Below are 22,339 nucleotides of genomic sequence, written 5' to 3' on the forward strand. Positions count from 1 at the left end.
ATTCATAGTTAGCTGCTGTGAAAAGAGAATACTATTTCATCAATATGAATATGAACACATCTGGGAAGATTTTGTTTCACAAGTTCCATAGTGTTTTTGATTGAATTAATTTTAACCTCTAAAGTACGTTTACACTGTTAATTTAAGAATAATTGCTATAGGCTTTGATACCAACAGCCACGTTTGGGCTACACACTCCAGGAGTTTCTGGGTCTAAACAGCAGTTGTACCACAAGGAAACTCTTGAACTGAGCTGGCTGGTACTGAAAGTCTTCCTCAAGTGTGACACAGAGTACCTCCAATGTCTACAGGATTTCAAGCTTTCAGCAGATTGCTTTAGATCAAAAGCATGCTACCCACCATAAGTGTGGGTAACTTGTTTCTGAGAAAATATTCAAAGCTACTCTGTAAAAAGTAATGTTATGGAGGCAGGGAATCGCTGGTTAAAGACTCATCTAAAATAGGTAAAATTTAAAAATTAAATCCTAAGAGCTACATACAGCAATAGCAGCCAATTGATAGGTTGCTGGTGCAGAAAATGAGATTGGAGCTATGAAGATGTCGGTTTTCACACCAAGACACAATTGGGGATGTACTTTAAAATCAGTGTTTTAACAGGATTTGCTTATTGATGTGTAAGCTAGCACTGAGCACTCTTTAAAAAAGATCTAAGACAAGATAGAACTGTTAAAACAACACTACACATTTGAGTATCATGTTGACCAGTTATTGATGGCAGCTGGCAAAAAAGGATAATGCTTTCCTTTATTCAATGCAGTCAGGATGATATTTTGCTTTGATCTAACCTGTGCAAGAGAGCAATCATAGCCAGTTATGTAACACTATCAGTGCAGGGGGGACTGAATTTGGAACTGTGTCTTCCACAGCCATCTCTTTAATTTTAAAGTGTTTCTGTAGTCTCTCAGTAATAGTCAGCCCAGCAGAACAAGGGATGAAAACAGTGTGTTTACTTCCACCACCACTACTTTACACACAAACACATGAAAATAGAGGTGGTCTACAACTGATGAGCACTGTGCAGGATCATTCCTATTACAGGTACAGGTCACATTCTTGAATGTGATGCTCATTCTGTATGTTCCAAGTCTACTGCACACACGTGTGTTATTCACTGTTATACCCCCAAGCCCCAACTAAACTGTCAGCTTCTTTCTAATGCAGGCATAGGCAAACTCCGGCCCTCCAGATGTTTGGGACTACAATTCCCACCATCCCTGGTCCTGTTAGCTAGGGATGGTGGGAATTGTAGTCCCAAACATCTGGAGGGCCGGAGTTTGCCTATGCCTGTTCTAAATGTGACCATTGTTCTTCTCCTCAAGAAGCACACTTCTTATTTAGCACATTCCCCGTAACCTTCTGCAATACTGAAAAACCACTTGAGCTAAACGTCTCGCTTGTTGATTTTATAGGAGTCACTTTTCCCATCAGAAATGTATATTAAAAGCTAGACAAGATGTTGAAATATGCCAGCAAGCCAACAATTCTGAAGCTGCATAATCCATACTATAATCTGACAAAATTGCTTTTAGTAGTGTGCCTCTCTTGATATACATATATACACCCTCATATAAATTAGACTGGCACCTGAGTTTTTCACCCATTATGCCTAGCAACTTTTTGTGAGGATTTCTGCAATACCCTGGTTTAGAAGTGTCTGTCCTTTTTTTTTTTTAATGCCTACTCCTTGGAATAAAAACTGTACACTTTTTTAAAAAGGAAAAACTAAATATTGGCTTATGTCCTCAATTTCACATTTTCATTTGTGGCTGATCAGTTGTCATTCAAGCATCTGACGGACTTCAAGTTCAGTGTGGAACAAAGATCCACAGGTAATGAGGGAGGTTGTGATCTGATCTACCTGAGCCCCAAACCTGGACTGGGAGCTTGTCAACTATGAACGACCCCAACACACAGGGGGCGTGCAACTGTATAAAAAAGCAGACAGCAGTCCAAGTGAAAACCCCTAGGAGAGTCTCTAGCTCAAATAGAAAAGGCTAGAGTGACACACATCTCCCAGTTTCCACATCATCTGACACTATTCCATTTAAAAGACAGGTAAAGTCACTCTGCCTTCAACATCTCTATGGGACAAGACCCATTTGTTTGATGCTAGCTGCCACCTAAATGCCCATATTGGATTAAATGTGCTAATGAAACTGCATTGGGCCTAGGATCCCTTCCTCTAATGCATGGGTAGTTAAGACGATGCTTTCCAGATGTTGTTAAGACTACAGATCCCATAATCCCTGACCACTGATCATGTTAGCTGGGGCTGATGGGAACTGGAGTCCAACATCTGGAGGTCATCATCTCAGCTGCCTGTGTTATAATGTTGGATGTGTTTAGGCAAGACATTGTTCCTGCTCTCAACCATGTTTAGGGTGGGGGTGGGGTATGCTCGGTTAAGACCATCTCCATCTGTCTCAGAGTATCAGGCCATTTTACTAGAAGATGAGAGCAAAATACTGCACACCTTTCGTTCTCATTCTCAGCTTTTCTCCACAGAAGTTCCAATGGCCACCTGTCAGTTCTTGAACTTGAATATCACATGGCAAAAAAGAGACAAATGAGCCTTTCTGCTCAGGCAGTAGAGATGTGGTGGCACAGGTTGGTCTCCAGTCAAAACACAAAGCCTCTTGCCTTTAAGGGGACTAGCACTAGAGAACAACACTGCCCTGGTGACATGCGTGCCAGCAGTTTCCCCTCGTGAAAATAAAAGCAGGCCATCACCAACAGATACACTTTTATCTCTAAATTAGTAGAAACCAGCTCAGCACAAACTCTCCAGATATAAATACTGGTGGCTCAGTCAGAAAATAAAATAAAATAAAATCCTAAAGTAGGAAAGGCGCTACATCAGAATACTGAGTGCTGCAGTGGCTGCAGGGCAGAGCAGGCTGTGGTGGTGATGACGACAGGGGGAAGGCCCTGCCAGCAGTTTCCAAGGTGATAAATGAAGGCATCACAAGGATTCCCCCTCAGTCAGCAATGTGTCCTTCCGCTGGGCAGCTTGCCCTTGGGGGCAGTGGGAAAATGCGAGGCAGGGGGAAGTGATGGTGGCAGCACTGGAGGGGTCACTCTGTCACACTCAGTGGCTAGTGCAAATAGTCATCCACTCTGGCGAAAGAGCAGGAGCCCAAGCCCACGCGGGCCATGAGCCGCAAGCACTCCGAGGCCTGGCCCAGGGCAAGCAGCAGTGGGGGCTGCTTTGGCAGGTTCTGAGATTCTGCAGAAAGAGAAAGAGGGCATTGTGACAATGAGGCGATGCACAAAGAGCATGTCATTGATAAAAGCTACTTATTCCATTCCCCACCCCCACCCCAAAGCTGCAAGAAGGCTCTTCCCCATAGAGGACTGGAAAACACAGAAGAGGAGTGGGGGTCCCTCCAGTTGTCAATGGGCTCCAAAGCCCCACCCAGCCCCAACCAGCACGGCCAGTGGTCAGGAGTGATGGGAGCTGTAGTCCAGCAACATCTGGAGGGACACAGGCTATGGAATGCACGCAGGCCCTACGAAGGGAAAGATCCATCTGAAGCCTGATGACAGTCAAAGGTTAAGTACATGAATCTGGCCCAAGTTCAGCAATGTTGCAGCCCACTGGTTTCAATATGAAAATTATACACAGGCATAGCTTTATTTCACAGTAAGCAGTGAGACCGATGAAAGCTCAGCATCTGTTGGACCATGCCTTCAAGTTTTATCGAGGTATCCCAAATTCATTACATATGTTACTACATTACTCTATATAATAACCCTGTAAGGCAAATTAGTGGCATTATGCCCTCGTTACAGAAAGGGTGGCTGAAGCTCAAGCTACCTACTGAATTCATGGGTGAGGTGAGATTTTGCAAGTCTGCTCCCCACTCCAGCTTTCAGCTCTGTGATGATAAATATGTGTGCAGCAAAAGCACACACAGTGGCTATGGCTTCGCTCAGCAGTCCTTAAAACTATGGCAGCGGCATAACACTATATATTTCAGGAGGTCTTCATGGAACATGGGGAAAACTAAGCAAAATGTTGGGGGAAATTAAAGAACACTGCAGAGATTTTGCAAGGCAAGCAATAATTCTGCCAGCTGCCCTCCAGCATCAGTAGCCTCACTGCAGAAACAGGTGCATGCAGAAGAGAAAGGTCTGAGCTACCTCACCGTTTGTCACCTTACCCAATATAGCGCTATTGAGTGCAGCACACACGGGTTCCCGCTGGATTGGATCTAGCTGCTGGCCAACGGGACAGTTCCATGGATCAGAGTAGGCCAGCAAGCTGAACGCATCCTGAGTGAAAGAAGAGAGGCTTGAACGGCACTGCAACACATACACAAAACACCAGGATTCTCTAACTGATGGAATGGGCCACCCGAAATTACTGAGTCTCTTCAAATTGAGACCAGAGAACACATACTCAGTATGTCACATGAACTCACTGCTCTGCTTGGGAGAAAGTGGATCTAAAGAAATTGCAGGGAAACGATTATATGGATTCCCAACATGTTTTAAAATACTGAACTAAATAGTTTTTAACCCAAAGAGGACAAAGAGCAGTTTGTCCTGTTAGTATTTAACTACTATTCTTGGTCCAAGCAAGATGTGTAAGGGCTCAGTTCAGGCAGTATGAAAAACCAAGCTTAAGGAATCCCATCTCATGTGACAAACTGCAGTTATGGCTACTGCACCATGGATGCAGGCACAAAGATAAAGCTAAGTGATGAGTATACAGAAATGAAAGCAGGCAAGTGACACTAATCTACATCTTTGCCAGTTCTATCTTTGAAAGCCTGAATGGTAGTTTGGGTTATGAACTATGATAAGTGCAAACCAAGGTGACTTCTCTGGAAAACGGGAGGGCATAGAGTGTCCTTCTTGTGCAACCCTTTCTCCTGATATGAAACAGAGGGCTCCAGGGCTTCTTGGCAGTGGTATCTCATCTGTGGAATTCTTTTAGCTATTTCTTGGTAGCGAATCTAAAACCCTTAGGTGTCAGGGTCAACACAGTACTATTTTCCTTGGGTTTTAAAACAGTTTTAAGTGACCAATTAGGTGTTGATGGTTTTATTAGTTTAAAAAACTCCTCCTGCGACACTGCTCTATTGCCTTTTATTTTTACTTTTTATTTCGGGGCCATAGCAAGAGTGGTAGAACATGTTTTGAATGCAGAAAGTCCCAAATTCAACCCCTGGAATCTCCCAGTAGCGCTGGGAATGTCCTCTGCCTGAAATCCTGGAGAGCTGGTGCCAGTCAGTATAGACTGAGCTGAAAGGACTAAAGGTCTGACTCACTATAAAGCAGCTTCCTATTATACTGTTTTTATTTTTTATTGCAAGCAACCACCATAGCAATTTTATATTGAGAGGTGAAATGGGGATATTTTGAATGAATGAATGGTTTCAAGTTCTGGGTCACAAATGTGAATGGGGTTCTCAGCCACATGGCACACCTGCAACATTTTTTTATGTGTCGTATTCTTCCCATACTCTCTGCACAGCTGCTCGCTCAGGGTCTGCAGCTCCCGCCCAAACTGGATCATCCGCTCAGTGGCAGCATGGTTCCCTCCACAGAGCTGCCTCTGAGGACAGCCATCTTCTAGAGCAAAGGAAAGAAGAAGGGAAGGGAAAGTGAAAAAAAGGGAAGGGCTGGAGCACCAAAGCAATCACCTTCCTCCATCTCTGTCTCTCAAAAAGCCAGTTAGTTCAATTCCAGTAAGGTCAACAGCAGAAGGCTCAGGGAAGTCCCACCACTAGAAGCATGATCAAAAGTCCTTTGGGGCTGCTAAGTTTCCAGCATTAGCTACCTCCAAAAACATGTAGTGTAAAATTGTCAAGACTGGACCAAAATCCTGTGCCAAAGCACATGTGAAGTGCAGCTCTAAGTGTAAGATTAAAGAAAGAAATGTTTGCTTTGATGTACACGCCTGGCTATTGGTTTACAAACAGAAATTATAGCTTTTAAGTGACATATAACAGGAAAATGAAATGTTGAGGTTAATATTCAGGTACTAATAAAATGCAGACATTTTAAAAAGTTAAATTGTTCTGGTTTTGCAGCAGGCAGTTGGTAAATCTCTGGCATTTAGTTTTAAAATGCTGTCCATCAGCAGCTATAAATTACATTGGCACTTCAGTTGTGGTGCAAGAAATTACTTCATCGTTTTCAAAATTTTACTGTTTGATATTCTAATGATCTAACTAATTTTAGAAACAAAATTTTTTTGCATGCCATGCCCTCTCTGCAGGTTTCTGGACTGGAAGAGACACCCCAAGTAGCAGTTTCCTTAGGGAACATCACCCACACTTGCTAAGCTGAGTGTTCCCTTGAACAAGATGAGAAGATGCTTTCCACACTAAACCCTACCCATGCTGGAATCATCTGTCTGCAGAATCTCTTCATGTTTGTAAGTGCCATTCATTATCCTTGTAGCAGAATTCTCGAGGACTCCATTGGGGTAGTGCTCTGCCTCCATCTCCATCTCACTGTCACTGTGTGGGGAAAAAGGAGGGTCTTAGAAAGCGAAGGAGTCTTCCTGGGGGAATGAGAGGAATAGCTAACAGGAAAGACAGCGTCAGTGAGGATTAAAGCACACTGCAGATCAACCAGAAGTTCTTGGTGGATTTTCAGACTGAAATTATAAAATGTATATACTGCTGTGATTAACACAAGTGTCAAATTATATTGAAAGGGAATTCAACTGGGTCAGAAAAATGGATTTGTGTGTGTGTCTGCTGCTTCTGCATTTGCAAATGACTAGGCATAAGAAGCAGGACGCTACATCAGTTTCCACCCCCTGTTACAGCTGCCTGCTACACACTTCTCACTAGAAAGAGCACTTCTGTGCTACCTGGTCTCTTGGTTGCTGGTGCTGCTGTGCTGCTGGGACTTGGTGGAATCTGTGGAGTTAGACTCTGAGTAGTTCACTGATGAAGGGGATGACGAGGAAGAGGATGATGACGACGAGCTCAGTGCTGGATATTTACAGTGGCTCTGTTTGTTTTTTATGGAAGTAACTCCATTGCTACAGCTTGGGCTGTCTGCTCCTGAAACAGAAGGAAAAGAATGAGGACTGGTGCCCCTGCTCTGTTTTAATGTTGCAAGGGGATCTGGACAAACCCACTTCAATATCCACCTTAGACTACCGTATATACTCGAAAATAAGCCGACTTTTTCAGCATATTTCTAATGCTGAAAAAGCCTCCCTCAGCTTATACTTGAGTGAGGTAAGCGGCGGCGGAGGGATGAGCTGCAAGAAAGGAGCCCTTTTGGGCTGCACCTTCCTCCTCCTCTGCCTTTGTCCCTGTCGGCAGTGGCGGCAGCGAAGTGAGCTACTTGTTCTTCCTCCTCTTCCGCCACTGTTGGCAGTGGCAGAGGAGGAACGAGCAGCCCGAAAGCAACCCTTTCAGGCTGCTTGTTCTTCCTCCTCCTCCGCTGCTGCCACCACCAGGTTTGTGGTGTGTTGAACCGGCTTATACTCGAGTCAATAAGTTTCCCCAGTTTTTTGTCCTAAAATTAGGTGCCTTGGCTTTTTATATCTGAGTCGGCTTATACTCGAGTATATATAGTACTTAGTCCCTATTTCTGATGCTGCTAACCACAAGCAGCAAGACCTTGGTCTGATCTAATGCTTACTCGAAGCTGAAAACCACACACGCCAATACATCTTACTGAAATGTGCACAGAACACACATATCCAGGCAAAGGCAAGTGGCCAAGTACTTACTATCAGTAGACAGGCACTGGCAAGATAAAATGGTATGAGGAATGTGCCTAAGCAACATGGATATTAATTAATGCAATGGTTATGTGACATGGACATCCATATTGGACAATACCTCTAAAGACAAGCACCTTAAGGAGCAATTCTGTGATCCCTGAGACAGCATTGCAAGGCCAGAGGATTTACACCTCTCTCACCCCACCCATGGATCTGCCATTTACTTACATTTCTGTGTGTGGGTTCTGATCAAGACTGTGGTGCTGGGAGGAGGTGACACTATCCTCTCTCTTCCTGCTATCTTCCTTATTAGGAAAACACTTAAGAGACAATTCTTCTTGGAAGTGGAAGGAGTTTTAAAATGGGCAAAGGGCACAAGAGGAAAAGGTAGGCCCCAGCCCCATCCTTTAGTGTTGTGGCCCTGATCTAACTGAATGCCTGTTTCCCCTGTTGACTTTTTTTAAAGTTTAAAATTAGACAGGATATCCAGTTACACGTCAAGGTCATTTCTAGTTTGGCCTTCCCTGTAGGCCTACAGAACCTACAGTGGGGAAGGGCCATAGTTCTGCATGCAGAAGATCCCAGATTTCACCCTTGGCCTCTCCAGGTAGGGTTTGAGGAAATCCCTGCCTGAGCCCCTGTAGAGCTACAGCCTGTCAACATGGACACTACTGAGCTAGATGGACCAGGGGTCTGACTCGGTATAAGGCAGCTCCCTATGTTCCTATGTACAGACAGGGCACTGAATGAACACAGTGGTAAGGCCTATAGGAAAGTACTTCTCCACACCCTCCTGAGCTTTGGCTCTTCTCTCACAGTAAAAAAGGTAAAGGTACCCCTGCCCATACGGGCCAGTCTTGACAGACTCTAGGGTTGTGCGCTCATCTCACTCTAGAGGCCAGGAGCCAGCGCTGTCCGCAGACACTTCTGGGTCACGTGGCCAGCGTGACGAATCTGCTCTGGCGAGCCAGAGCAGCACACGGAAACACCGTTTACCTTCCTGCTAGTAAGCGGTCCCTATTTATCTACTTGCACCTGGGGGTGCTTTCGAACTGCTAGGTTGGCAGGCGCTGGGACCGAGCAACGGGAGCGTACCCCGCCGCGGGGATTCGAACCACCGACCATGCGATCGGCAAGTCCTAGGCGCTGAGGTTTTACCCACAGCGCCACCTGCTCACAGTACAGGGAGAGAATTCCTAACAAGTGGAGTGAGGTGTGAACACACCAAGAATTCTCCCCAAACATCTCAAGTGCTTCATTATGGGTGCACATTGTGTAATAAGTACCATTGGGCAGGGAGCTGGAAAAGTACTAAAAGGGTTAGGGTTCATTTGCAGAAGGCCTGAATGTGGCTAGAGTGCTCTGTAGAAGAAAGCCAAGTAACTGATTTCCTAGCAGAGTAATCAACACTTACCAGTGCTGTGAATGTGCAAATTGTTAGAGCCGTGCCTTGGACTTAGGTTGGGGGAATCAGGGTAGCTGTCCTGGGATTTGGGGCTGCGGGCACTGAAACAACGTACTTCACTGTCTGTTCCATTCACCATCTCCACAAACTGCCGGCACCTGTGTGCAAGGAGAGAGGAAGAGAAAATTTTGAAACACAAAATGCCAGAGCAATGGATGCTGTGCAATGGATCATGAGAAGCATGCAAGCATTTTAGTACCCATTAGTAGCTGCAGCCTAGAACAAACAAGGATCTTTAGAAACACTCAGATGAGAAAAGCAGCATTCTAGTGTCGAAAGCAAAGTTTTCAGCTAGAGATGTCACCCGCAAGATGATGCATGAATTTAATGTTCCATTCAAAAGCCCAGTATAAAGGAATAGACACATGTTAAGCCCCTTCCCAAGACAGGAAACCACTCCAGCCACAGAGCAAAATCTTTTTACTGAAATGTCTGAAAGTGGCACTAATGAGTGAAAATTTTCTCTCTTGCTGAATTAGTATTCTTCAGGAGCTGGAGCTAGTAGATAAGGTCAACACATGAAGCTGTCTTACACCAAGTCAGGCCAGTCATCCATCTAGCTCAGTATTGTCTAATCCAGGATGTGTTTCAGGCAGGGGTCTTTCCCAGTCCTTCCTGGAAATGCCAGCGCTTGAATCTGGGACCTTCTGTATGCAAAGCATGTGCTCTACCACTGAGCCATAGCATTTTGGCTTCACACTGGGAGCAACCAGTCACCCTTAAGCTTTGCTTCTCATGGAAAAGAATTAGAATTGTGCAGCAAGTGTTAATAAGAGAACCATGAAGAAGAAATGAGGCAAGTATCCATACGGGTCAGCTGCTTAGAAGCCTACTTTGGCATCAAATTAATTAATTAATTACAAGACCCTTTTATAGTTCACTTTTGAAGGAACAGCAAAGCCTAGCACCTTGTTCCATGTTCCATCATTGCAGACAGCCACTTCTAAAATCACAGGTGTGTTTAGAGTAAAAAAAAGTTGAGTCTCTGTGAAAGTGATATAGGTTCAGACCACTACTTAGTATGACCAACTAGATCCAGTGTGGGGAACCTTTGGATCTCCAGATGTTGATGAACTACAACCAGATGATCTACCTGTACTGGATTATTAAATTGTGAGCTTGTACAGCAATTAAAAATGTTAGGTGTTTTATGAGTGTTAATAACGAAAGCAAGCAATTCAGGTCTGAATGCATGTTTTGAAGTACAGAGAAGGACAAGGAACGATACCATGGAGGAAAACGGTGCCATTGCAAATAATGTCTTAACACAGAGAGATGTTTAAAGCATCATTCTATAGGTAAAGCAACCTTTCACTGGATGATTTGCCATCCCCAGCTCTTCTGGAATAAGTTGGAATGTGGCTCAAGCCTGCTACCCTAACCAATGGGGTCACCTTTTCAGCACTACACATCACTTATTCTTCCTTCATTTAATAAATTTATTAACCACCATTCAAAGTGCAGTGATCTTCTCCTGACAGCTTCTAATTGTAATTGACAAAGTAAAAACCTGGAATGTTTGTATCATTGTATCATTAGACTCGTTTTGATAGATCACAGCCAGTAGTTCCAGTATAAGCCTCTGTCTTCTTATGTTCCTCACATTGCAGGTCTTACTGTACTTGAAAGGATTTGGATGTACTCACTTTAACATAAAAAGGAGATTAGGATTGTGCTCTAGGAGTCCTGGGTATAGCTGTTGTGTGGCTTCAATGGCTTCCCCCACTCTTCCTGCCAAGACCAGCTTCTGTATTCCTGTAGATGAAAGCAGAATCACTGGGATGGAACAGTAAGATTGCCTATAATGACAGGCGGCATATAATCCCATAGGTAGGCAGACAATAAAAATGTTGGACTATCTGAATACCTGAAGAACATGAACCTAAGTAATTGCAGATGATGTTCAAAGGCCTTTTTCTAGATACTCCTAACTTCAGAGGATAGATAAAAGTGACCACAAATAGGGACTTCAGTGTGATGGCACCCCAGTTGTGGAATTTCTTCCCCAGAAGGTACACCTGGTGCCAACTGCAGATTATTAGGTGTCAGATAAAAAGTGTTATTCTTGTCTTAAGTTTTTAACTGAACAGTAATACTGATTTATCTGCTGGTGTTGCAATACCTTCATGCTGCTTCCTGTTGGTTTATTGATTTTATTAATTTTATTGATGTGTGAACTTTGTACCTGATAGTTGTTTACTGATGCTTTACATTACTTTATATGAAAGCTACTCTGAGAACTTGTTAAGAGGCAAAAGGAAAACCCCCCACATAAAATGATTTTATTTTCATTGTGAACCATTATGGGAGTTCTTATAGCAGAAAGATTATCAATAAATATTGCAAATAAATATTAGTAATTCAGCAATTGAGAGAAGATAGTGGTCTTTCAAGTGCCATAAATCCTGCATGGAGTTAGAGGTATAACTCTGTACCCAAAGCAGTGAGTTCTTTGCAAAGGAAGGCCAAAGACAACATGCAAGGCTTTTTTTATGTATGCATTTAAAAAAATAGAAATATAACCTATAAAAATATAGGTTTGGCAGATTAAATAAAAGAGTACCTATTTTCCTTGAGTAGACTATCCTGCTTCTAAAGTTCTCAAACCAAACATTTGGTTTGGGAGTGGCATGATGAGGGGGGGAAATGATGAGACATTGGAACACTGGCAGCCACAGAAGAGGACCCAAGGGAAGTTGTGCAGGATATTGAGGTTCTACCTAGTGACCACTTCCATTTGGCATCTGAATATGTGGATATTGGACTGAAGTCGTGCTGCAGGCAGGAAGGGCTGTCTTTCAAGTCTTCAGGGAAAGTTGTGAGGAAGTTGTAGGAATAAACTTACTTTGTCTGTTCTTTATAGAGATCTGTTCTTCCTGGATTGTACTTTCCGTCACCCTGGCAAAGGCAGTTGCTGTAGCACAGTACCCGTGATGGACCAGATAGGAAGAGACCATACTGGGGGGAGAATACAGAAAGCAAATTGTAGAATGGGTATCTCTGTCAGCACAGAGCCATGGCAAAGATGTAAAACAGGGCTGTCCAACAGGTCGATCATGATCTACTGGTCAATCCTCAGGAGGTTTTTGTAGATCGTGGATGATCACTGACTCCTCTATCTGGCCCCATCCCCTAGACTGCTATGCCGGAAGACGGAGCTGTCGTTGCAATGTTGACTGTTTCATTAGCAATCTCTTGGTGAGCGACTTATTATTTATTCCCCTGCCCTGATCCCCCCAATAAACGGGATTTGCCTCCCTAAAAAAAGCTCAGCAACTTTGACCAGGACCCCCCAAAAAGGGGTAGATCACTGCTAGTTTTTAATTGTGTGAATAAATCACAGTCTCTTGGAAGTTGGCTATCCCTGCAGTAAAATATATCTGGGAGGATCACATTAATTTGAAGTCAGACGGTGTATCCCAGAGTTGTCCTTGGCCCTGCTTCCTACAATGAAAATGTCACACTCTTATATGGTGAACAAAAGCATTTTGGGAAGGGAACAGAAGACACTACTCTTGGTACATTCACACACGCAACACAGGAGTTAGGCTAGCCAAAGGGAAGAGATCAACTCCTGCTTGGGTATGAACAGTCAAACTGTTAAGAGCACCCAGGAAATGCATGCATTATGGTGAAGGAAACCTACATTAATGTTGCAAATATTTTTTTTTAGTATCACTGCATAAGATGTTCAAAATGATACTGTATTAATGTAAGTGAACAGCAAGTGACCCTGGACCAATTTACTGGAAATCCTATAATGAACCATTAAATACACTGCCTGTCTTACTGAGGTCTGTAGCAGTCCTATAAGCCTATCTAATCCTTTTTGAAAGTCATATATAATAGAACACTAATCACTGTGCTGTAAACCACTCTACAAAAATAATCAAAGGGCATTATAAAAATATGTCAAAATGTATAAAAAAATCCAAAGCGATAGCACCCCTGTCCTCTGGAATGTAACATGCTTCCCTCCAGGTGTTGTGGTCTACAATTCACAACCAATGGTCAACTGCTTGTTGATTTTGCAAAGCTTCATCCAAAAAAATTTCTGGGAAGAGGGGACATCAGATTCTCGGTCACTTCAAATTCTGTGCTCTGGAGCTCTGTGCTTCATTTCCCCTCATTTCTGTCTGGGACACAAAGATATAGAAGCTGTAATGCTTCTCCAAACCATCGCCTTTCCCTCCGCATCTGGTTCAGTGATTTGCCAGTGACTTGTCCTCAGACAGGCTAAAAAGCAATCAAGCCAGACAGTTCCTGAAAGCAGCCCTCCACTCTCGAGATTGCTACTGAAAATGAGATTTGTGCAGGTTTTTGTTTTTTAAAAACGATACACATGTGCAGAGCAAACAGTAAGCTCTTTGTTCCTCATTAGCATTAAGGAACTTTAACACACACAAAAATTGTCCAACATAAACGAAGAGGGGTGCAGGACGTACTTTATAAGCAGACCACTCTATAGCAATTGATGTTCTTTAATGAAGCTTCTAAGTAAAAAGAAATTAATGCTCCCACTCACTTCTGTAGCATGGCTTGCCATTCACCTAGCCGGTCACCTATGGGAAACCGCTTAATGGTGCCCTGAATCTTTGCTCGCCACTCCCTCATGTAATCTTCGATGTCAAACACAAACGGCTGCTGCCCAAAGTTGGCATCCACTATCTCTCCGGGTGTCTGGAGCCCCACAGTGGGATATAAATTGGCCTGCCAAAAGAAGAAACCCCAGTTAAAAAATAGGGCCCTTTTCGGGAAGAAAGCTAACATACATTTTTCTCTGAGCCTCCAAGGATCAGCTGAAAACAAGCAAGGGTGCTAATCTTAGAGGAAGCTCAAATGAAGCCTCCAGATTAGGTAGACGTGACGAGCACCATGCAGAGCAATTTATAAGAAACCGAACACAATATATGAGGAACCAACTAGCAAAAAAAACCCAACCCTTTATGACATAGCTATAAGGTTTTACTGAATCTTTGTGACTTCCAAGAGCAGTTTGGGAAGTGAGAGAGCAAAATTAAACACACATGGCTCCATGTGAATCCTTGCATGAGTTTGCAGATTGCAAGTTTCCCCAGGGACTTCAGTCTTCCTAAAAACAGACTGTGGGAATGGAGGAAGGATCATTTGCCTTAATGACAGTCACAGAATATGTACTCATAATCTTCCAAGACTAGAATGAAAGCTACTCCAGAACTTCCACAACATTTTACCTTCGTGCTTGTAGTTACCTATGGCAAAAATACTTTGTAAACATATCTTCTAAGTGCCTCTGAGAAAGGTACAAGCAATGTGTGCTGGATAGAGCTTTAACAGCACCAACAGTTTTGAGAAAGAAAGAAATAGACAGCTTAGATAAAGCAAAGCTACTATGGAGAACCGAAAGAGAGCTTTCAGCATCTGGAGGCAAGCAGTATTTCCCAGTCCAATCAAAATAGAAATCAACAATCACAGGTGAGCTCTAAATAACATACAGGGATCAAATGGCCTTATACCAGCAGAGGAAAAACATACCCGCAACTAAGAGAAAGCAGCGTTGATTACTGTCACAAGGCCTATATACCAAATAATTACAAAACAAGGCTTTAAGAGGTAAGTAAGATACTTAGCCCATACAGTGGTACCTTGGTTTTCGAACGCCGTAAACCCGGAAGTAAATGCTTCTGTTTTCAAACAGGCCTTGGAAGTCAAACATACCATGCGGCTTCTGCTGAGTACAAGATCCTGAGGCCTAGCTGTTGGCTATTGTTTGGTTTTCAAATGTTTCAGAACTCGAACTGTCTTCCGGAATGGATTACATTCAAAAAGCAAGGTACCACTGTATCTACATTTCCTTTCCAAAAAGTCATGCCAGGCAGTGAATTGTGCTTTTCTAATCTATCTTGTACATTCATTCCAAATTACTCATCTGACCTCCCTAATAACTTACACTTCACCTTCTAGTGAGCTTGTCCACCTTTTTTGGAAAGCGACATAGGAAGCCACCTTGTATACCAAGTCAGACCATGGCCCCATCTAGCTTAGTACTGTCTACACTCAGTACTGAGTATCTCAGTAGCAGATCTCCAGGAAGTCTTTTCCCAACTGCATGCAAACATGTGCTCTACTGCTGAGCTAAGACCCTTCCCCAATATTCCCTTCTATTCCTTATCTTCATTCAGGTGACCTTGCTGTGCTGCTTTCTTTTTGCTAGCTAGAAGATCCATTTCTTGCATTCCCTTCCAGGTGCTAGGGTGGTGTAATGGTTAGAGTGTTGGACTAGGACCTGGGAGACCAGGGTTTGAATTCTCACTCAGCTATGAAGCTCACTGGGTGACCTTGGGCCAGCCAGTCTCTAGGTCTAAGCTGCCTCACAGGGTTGTTGTGAGGACAAAATGGGAAGGGAGAACCATGTACACCACCTTGAGTTCCTTTGAGGAAAAGGTGATATATAAATGTAATTTAAAAAATAAATAAATCTGAAACCCAGTACCCTTAGTGAGAAGCAATGGTCAAGCATGCTCTGAATACCTAGGTACTTTATCGGGAATATTATGAAGTCCTTACATATGCTGCTCACTTTTTCTCAGCAAGAAACATTCTTAGAATTGCATTACTTTTCACACCAGGAGAGGAAGAATGGGCAGGTTGGTTGACTAGATGCAGCCTGAGTCTGTGTAGAGGGTGACAGTAAAGAAGAGGGGTGGGTTGGAAGAGTACCCTATCCTGTTGGTTGTAATTTCAAAGTAGAAAGAAGTCTAAAATCACATCTGATTGGATCAGTCTACCAATGACTCACAGTATTTTTTAAATCCAAAATCTTTCCTGATACCAGTCAAGTCAAGATTGTATATAGCCGATTTACAGCTGATTTTGAATTAAAGTGATGCTACAGGAACAGCCCTCACAGAAAATAAATTCATTGCCATGCAGCTAAGAACTGAATATCCAAAGGTTCAGAATTAAGTGGACAGGTAGAGAAGAGTTCAGCGCCTGGGCAGAAAGGAAGCTGAAGAGCTAAAATTCAGAGTAAGACTCATGCAACACTCTTCCAAGCAACAGAGTAACTGCAGTAAGAAAACCAGTGTACTGGGAAGGATTAGATAAAAGGCAGCTTAAGCTTCAAGGACTGCTACTAAACTGGAAAAAGAAGACAACTTCAGAAGTAGCAGACTGTAGACAAAAGGGTAAAGAATGTTTATCGTGGGCAAGTATTTCATGGAGTTGCAGACTGATTGCGTAAGAACTTTTCAGCATAGGAGAAGCAGATGATCTCTGAAAAGAGATCATCATTCACAGATTTGAACCAACTTAATTTCTTTTCTAACAGTGGGTGCTAGAAATCATATGATTTAGGTGTTTTCATTTATTTTTATTGATTCTGGAACTATATTGAATTTGCATTGTATTGTAATTCACACTCTACTAGTGAAGTCAATATCCTCCCGTTCTGGATCACAGGGAAGTCCATATGCAGTAACCAAATCCATAACCTAGAACAGATTTCCAAGCATGGTTCCCCAGATATTGTTGGATTACAATTCTTATCGTCCCTGTTCATTAGGCATGCTGGCTATGGCTGATGCAGATTGTGGTCCAATAAAATTTGGGGGGCCAAGGCTGACTAGAAATGTAGCATTCTATCTTTCATTAGGACTGGCCCGAAACACAGCATGTAGGCAGGATATTGGATGTGCTGCAGGACGTGGAAGCAAATTGGGGAGGGAACTAGCCATTGCAAAGAAGTACCTCTTAAATTGTTTGCAGCTACCCAACTAAGAGTGAACTTTGCAATTATATAAACTTACATTTAAACAAGCAGGGGCCCTGCTCCTTGGCTGGATCTTTAACTGATCACGAACACTTTCTGAAAGGAACTAATGCTACCTACAAATCATCTGAACAAATGACATGTCTGAATGCAGCAACAGATAACAGCGAAACAACCAGACTGATAATAGCAATGAAAACCTTGGAATGCAATTCAGCTGCACTTAAAGCAGACTTCCTCAACCTTGGCCCTCCAGATGTTCTGAGACTACAATTTCCAGCATCCCTGACCTCTGGTCCTGCTAGCTAGGGATCATGGGAGTTGTAGGCCAAAAACATCTGGAGGGCTGAGGTTGAGGAAGCCTGACTTGAAGGTTTCAAACAAAGCTCTCCCTCCCCCCAAAAGTTTGTTCCTTGGTTGTTAAATAGTTGCTTTCAAAGCTAAGCAACCATGGGGCATGTAATATCTGCATGTACATACATTTGGGTTTTGATTTTCAAGAAGTTTTAAAGCATTAAGCTGGTCTATTATGCTATGTACCCCCAAAATGCACACTTCCATTTGGCATTGCAATATTATCCAGCCTTGTAAGCTAGCTCCCCAAAGTTACTAATCTGGGAGTGCGGATGCTAACCTGCTTAGGGGTTAGTACCCTGTGTGTCCCATGTTGGCTGTGGAAGAGAGGGCAGCATGTATATGCAAACTACTGGCCTGTTAACGGGTGGTTGTTTTTTTTAACGCCTTCCATCAAGTAGGCTGACAGAAAAGATAAAAAGCAATCTATCCCTACATTAATCTGCTGCATTTCCCTGATGGTTATTGGAGGAAAATGACTTCTTTTCTTCCACAGCTAGCACAGATACCAAGTGGGCTAATGGAAAAGTGATGGAGTGAATGCTCCTCTTCTGCCAGCTTGCTCACTTGCCTGCATGAAATTCTTGGTTGCCCATGGCAACCGAGCAAGTTGTTAAATACAAGGTTGGTATCTTTGCTATAGCTTTCAAAGTGCAAATTCCAGCACTTGCATATGCTCAAGTTAAGTCTATTGCCCTCCAGATGCTGTTGTACTACAAATCCAATCACCCCTCACCATTAGATCTGCTGGTCAGGGCAAATGAGAGTTGTAACCCAGCAATATCTGGAGGGCCACAGGTTCCCACTCCTAACCTAACTCATGAATGGTCTACCTGTTCTCCCTACTGCTGTTGCAAATTTTTCTTTTTGTAAGCCTGTTTGTCTTGCATGTTTCGGAAGTGCAACTGCTTACATGTTTTGTACTCTGGTGCTGATTCCAGCATACAAAATGCATAATCTTAGACTTTTCCTTTGCCGCATGCTCCAGTGGTAAGCAAGAATGCATCAGCCCACATGCTGATGCACATTTCTAAAGAGGGAAAAAATTACACATACATGCACTGTTTCTAATAGAACCAATGCATGTCCATTTAGTTATGAGCTCTGAGGACTCTTGTACAAAGTTCCATAGAACAAATCAACCCTCAGACTACCATTTTTATCCAAAAGCCCTTGAACTTTGCTCATGCTGAAAAGAAATTTCTTACTTGATTTGCTACGGTGTTGTTAGATTTGGACTCCAACTAGCAAGTCCAAGAGGCAAGGAAATGTTTGGATTGTGGATGTAGTAGTTTGTATAGCAAAAACAAAATGGAACATTTCAGAAACTGGGAATTCTCTTTGTTTGCTTGGCTAACTTGCATTGCTGAACAATTCACTAACTCATGTTATTTTTAGCTTGCCTGAGGCAGCCAAGGCAACATAGAGGTCCTGCTTTATTCTAGACAGACGTCTTGCATTATTTATTTTAAAGCAGGCAAACCATATCCCTGAAAAACTATTGAATTCCAAACAACCTTGCAATAATTTGAGTTTTCCCTACACTTCCAGTATGTTCCAAGAAAAGCCTGATAATAACCAGCACTCTTTCTGTAGCTAGTTTTGCTAAAAGAAACTTGCCAACCTGATTCAATGCAAACACATCAAGCAAGGAGCCTCATTCTAACCACTTCCAGATGGCATGGCAAAGAGAAGACATCAAATTATCTCAGTCAATTTCCCCCCTCCCTTCAATTTGAATCTTTTGTTAAAGTACTGAAAATAGTTGTACTTACAGGGAGGTCTGTAAAGGCTATACCTGTGGGGGAAAAAATATTAGAATTAAGACAAAGCAATTTGTGGTTTGTGAAGCAGGATCTTCCATGTATTGCAATCTTCAGTGACATTAGGAAGACTTGCAATGTCTATTTGTGCTTTCTCAGGAGCAATTCCCACTGTGTTTGGTGGTTCTTACTTCCATGCAATTATATATAGGACTGTAGCATTAGTTCCTCAACCTAACCTTCAACTTAAGGCTGAACTAAAGGTTTCATAAATAGTGAATTAACTCACATTGTGAATTAGAACCTTTTCATGGAGGTTAAAGTTGTCAATAATTTTTCAGACAAAGACCAACACCAAAATTTAATTGCCCTCTAGGAAGGCTGCAACAGAGTGAATGGGTTCGTATCAATGGAATTCATAGGATCTGAGCTAGTAGTTCAGAGTTTGCCTGCATAAGGAATCAAATTAAACTAGGGGTTTAATTAACTAGGGTGTTAATTTAATGCAGATCTGTTAGTGACAATAAAACTCATCCAAAGTTTAAAAGCTCAAGTTAGTTTTACTTGTTTCTTTAAGGCAGAGGTGGGGAACATGGGAGACATCATCATGATTTAAGGATTTATTTCAGACAGACAAAAACAGCCAAGGATTCAGATGAAATAAGAGAGGAATGTGGCCTGGAGAGGGGTGTGGCCAAGCAAGAGTCCCAATTGTCCCAGACAAAAAGGTTTGGAAGGTCTGAGCTGGCTCTGAGCTTCCTCTTCTCTTTGCTTTCGGCTGCAGGAAAGCCCAATTACAGTGGTGCCCCGCAAGACGAATGCCTCGCTAAACGAAAAACCCGCAAGACGAAAGGGTTTTCCGATTTTTAGCGGCTTCGCAAGACGAATTTCCCTATGGGCTTGCTTCGCAAGACGAAAGCCCATAGGGAAATCTCCGGGGACAGCGGGGAAGCGCAGCGCGCCTTCTCCTCTGTTCCTGGACCTGTCCTGAGGGCTTGCGGTGGGAGGTCCGGGAACAGAGGAGAAGGCGCGCAGCGCTTCTCCTCTGTTCCCGGGGCTTGCGGTGGGAGGAGGGTTTTTCCTCCCCACCGCCAACATTCAGAACAGCATTCTGAATGTTGGCAGTGGGAAGGAAAGCCCTCCTCCCACCGCAAGCCTTCAGGACAGGTCCGGGAACAGAGGGGAAGGCGGCAGCGCTTCTCCTCTGTTCCCGGACCTGTCTTGAAGACTTGCGGTTGGAGGAAGGTTTTCCTCCCCAACGCCAACATTCAGAAGGCTGTTCTGAAGGCTGGCGGTGGGAAGAAAAGCCCTTCTCCCCCGCCAGCCTTCAGAAGAGTTCCCCGCAGGGCTCTCCAAGCTGCAGATAGCAGCCTGCTGCCCCTATCCGCAGCTTGGAGAGCCCTGCGGGGAAGTCCTGCAGGGCTCCCCAAGCTGCAAATGTCTGCCCCGCGCGAGGGGCGCTCTGCTTCAAAGCGCCCCTCGCGCCGGACAGCAGGCTGCTATCCGCAGCCTAGGCAGCCCTGCAGGAACTCTTCTGAAGGCTGGCGGCGGGAGAAGGGCTTTTCTTCCCACCGCCAGCCTTCAGAAGGCTGTTCTGAAGGCTGGCGGTGGGGAGAAAAGTCCTTCTCCCCCCGCCAGCCCTCAGAAGAGGTCCGGGGACAGACTGTCCCCGGCCCTGGTCTGAAGGCGGTCTCCCTAGGAACGCATTAATTGATTTTCAATGCATTCCTATGGGAAACCGTGCTTCGCAAGACGAAAAACTCGCAAGAAGAAAAAACTTGCGGAACGAATTAATTTCGTCTTGCGAGGCACCACTGTACCTGCAACTACATCTGTGTACATTCATTCTCTTATTTCTGACTTTCCCTTTCCACTTTCTGTCATCTCCTTCAGTTACAAAGTTCAGGTTGAATGCCTCGTAGAGTAGAAACCAGGCCTTTGTCATATTAGTCTATAAAATTTTAGGAACATGGGTGACCCCTTAGAAAAACACACTGCCACACTCAAATGATTTAATACCATTCCTTAAAATGAGAATTACAGGGTAACTGCACATAGTACTGGAGAGAACCATTGTTTCAGGAGACATGTTTCACTTTGAAATTGTTAGATGTCACTTTCACTCTTTACAGCAGGGGTGGACAGCCTGTGGCCCTCCAGATGTTGTTGGACTACAACTTCCATCATCCCTAGGGTTGATGGAAAATAGATTCCAACAACATCTGGAACGCCACAGGTTGCCCACCCTAACTTAGAGCAAGATGGAAACCAGCTGACTGCATCCACAGTGAAACTACTATCTTAATCATTCAAGTGACACGAAAGTCATTGTAATATGGGTGCCCTGCAGTAACGTCTGAAACAGGTCTAAGAGCAACAGTTTTCACGTTACTTGTTACAAAAGAATTTGCATGCATATGCACACACACAGAACCCTACATTTTACCCCTATAGCTTTCACTGATTGAAGAAAAACCACAGATACTTTGTGCATTATACTTTGCATAATTCAAAATGGCTTCCAGGCACATCTAATCAAAGCTTTTGGTGTTGTTACTAAAGCAACACCCAAGAAGTAATTCTGTCCCACAGAAAATAATCCTCTGACAGTGCACTGAAGATCTGAATGAAAGTTTTAACACAGGATATATAAGGGATAGAGACTTTGTATTTGGGGAAGGGAAGGGAAGTTTCTGGCATTAACAGAGGGTATCCTACTTACAGCCATTTCACTCCATCCAAGTGAGATAAGATAAGACACTGAGGGTTACAGAACTCAAAGTAAAGAGTTTGGTACATTTCCAGATTAAGGTCAATTACACTGCCGGCTCTAATTCCCAATAAACTAGATGTTCCACCATCACCACCTTTTCCTTTCAATTACAGATAGGTAGCCGTGTTGGTCTGCCGTAGTCAAAAAAAAAAATAAAAAAAAATCCTTCCAGTAGCACCTTAAAGACCAACTAAGTTAGTTCTTGGTATGAGCTTTCGTGTATCTGAAGAAGTGTGCATGCACACGAAAGCTCATACCAAGAACTAACTTAGTTGATCTTTAAGGTGCTACTGGAAGGGGAAAAAAAATTTTTTTTTCCCTTTCAAGAAAGCAATGCACTACTGGACTCTCAAGGAGAAGTTTCAAAGAAGGTTGTAGGGCTCTCAAGAAGGCTGTCAACATAGCTGGCAGAATCAGGGAGCCTGCAACTGCTCCTCTTTGCCACATCTGATACAATCAGGCTTCTCCAAACAAGGTTGAAGGTTTGAAAGAGATGCTGAGTACCAACTTA

The 22,339-nt window shown here is 43.4% G+C and overlaps 1 protein-coding gene and 1 long non-coding RNA gene across 3 annotated transcripts in view; one reads left to right on the forward strand and one right to left on the reverse strand.

The window, feature by feature from the left end:
- The window catches only part of LOC309346678, a 30,424-nt gene extending 24,045 nt beyond the window's left edge, over window positions 1–6,379 (forward strand). Inside the window, exon 3 of the long non-coding RNA XR_014158725.1 lies at window positions 6,251–6,379. This is a non-coding gene — a long non-coding RNA (uncharacterized lncRNA). The remainder of the gene's footprint in view (window positions 1–6,250) is intronic.
- The window catches only part of RANBP10 (RAN binding protein 10), a 49,618-nt gene continuing 28,026 nt past the window's right edge, over window positions 748–22,339 (reverse strand). Inside the window, exons 5-14 of one of the 2 annotated variants that reach the window (XM_081870564.1) lie at window positions 19,068–19,090; window positions 13,714–13,898; window positions 12,034–12,146; window positions 10,835–10,943; window positions 9,138–9,286; window positions 6,854–7,049; window positions 6,370–6,494; window positions 5,456–5,598; window positions 4,185–4,296; window positions 748–3,247 (exon numbers count right to left, since the gene is read on the reverse strand). In XM_081870564.1, coding sequence (XP_081726690.1) covers window positions 3,117–3,247; window positions 4,185–4,296; window positions 5,456–5,598; window positions 6,370–6,494; window positions 6,854–7,049; window positions 9,138–9,286; window positions 10,835–10,943; window positions 12,034–12,146; window positions 13,714–13,898; window positions 19,068–19,090 — 1,286 coding nt within the window. In that variant the 3' untranslated portion in view covers window positions 748–3,116. Of the gene's footprint in view, window positions 3,248–4,184; window positions 4,297–5,455; window positions 5,602–6,369; window positions 6,495–6,853; window positions 7,050–9,137; window positions 9,287–10,834; window positions 10,944–12,033; window positions 12,147–13,713; window positions 13,899–19,067; window positions 19,091–22,339 lie in introns of both variants that reach the window. The other variant, XM_081870563.1, reaches the window with a different exon arrangement.

Source organism: Podarcis erhardii, assembly GCF_964252035.2.
Source record: "Podarcis erhardii genome assembly, chromosome: 7".
Lineage (NCBI taxonomy): Eukaryota > Metazoa > Chordata > Lepidosauria > Squamata > Lacertidae > Podarcis > Podarcis erhardii.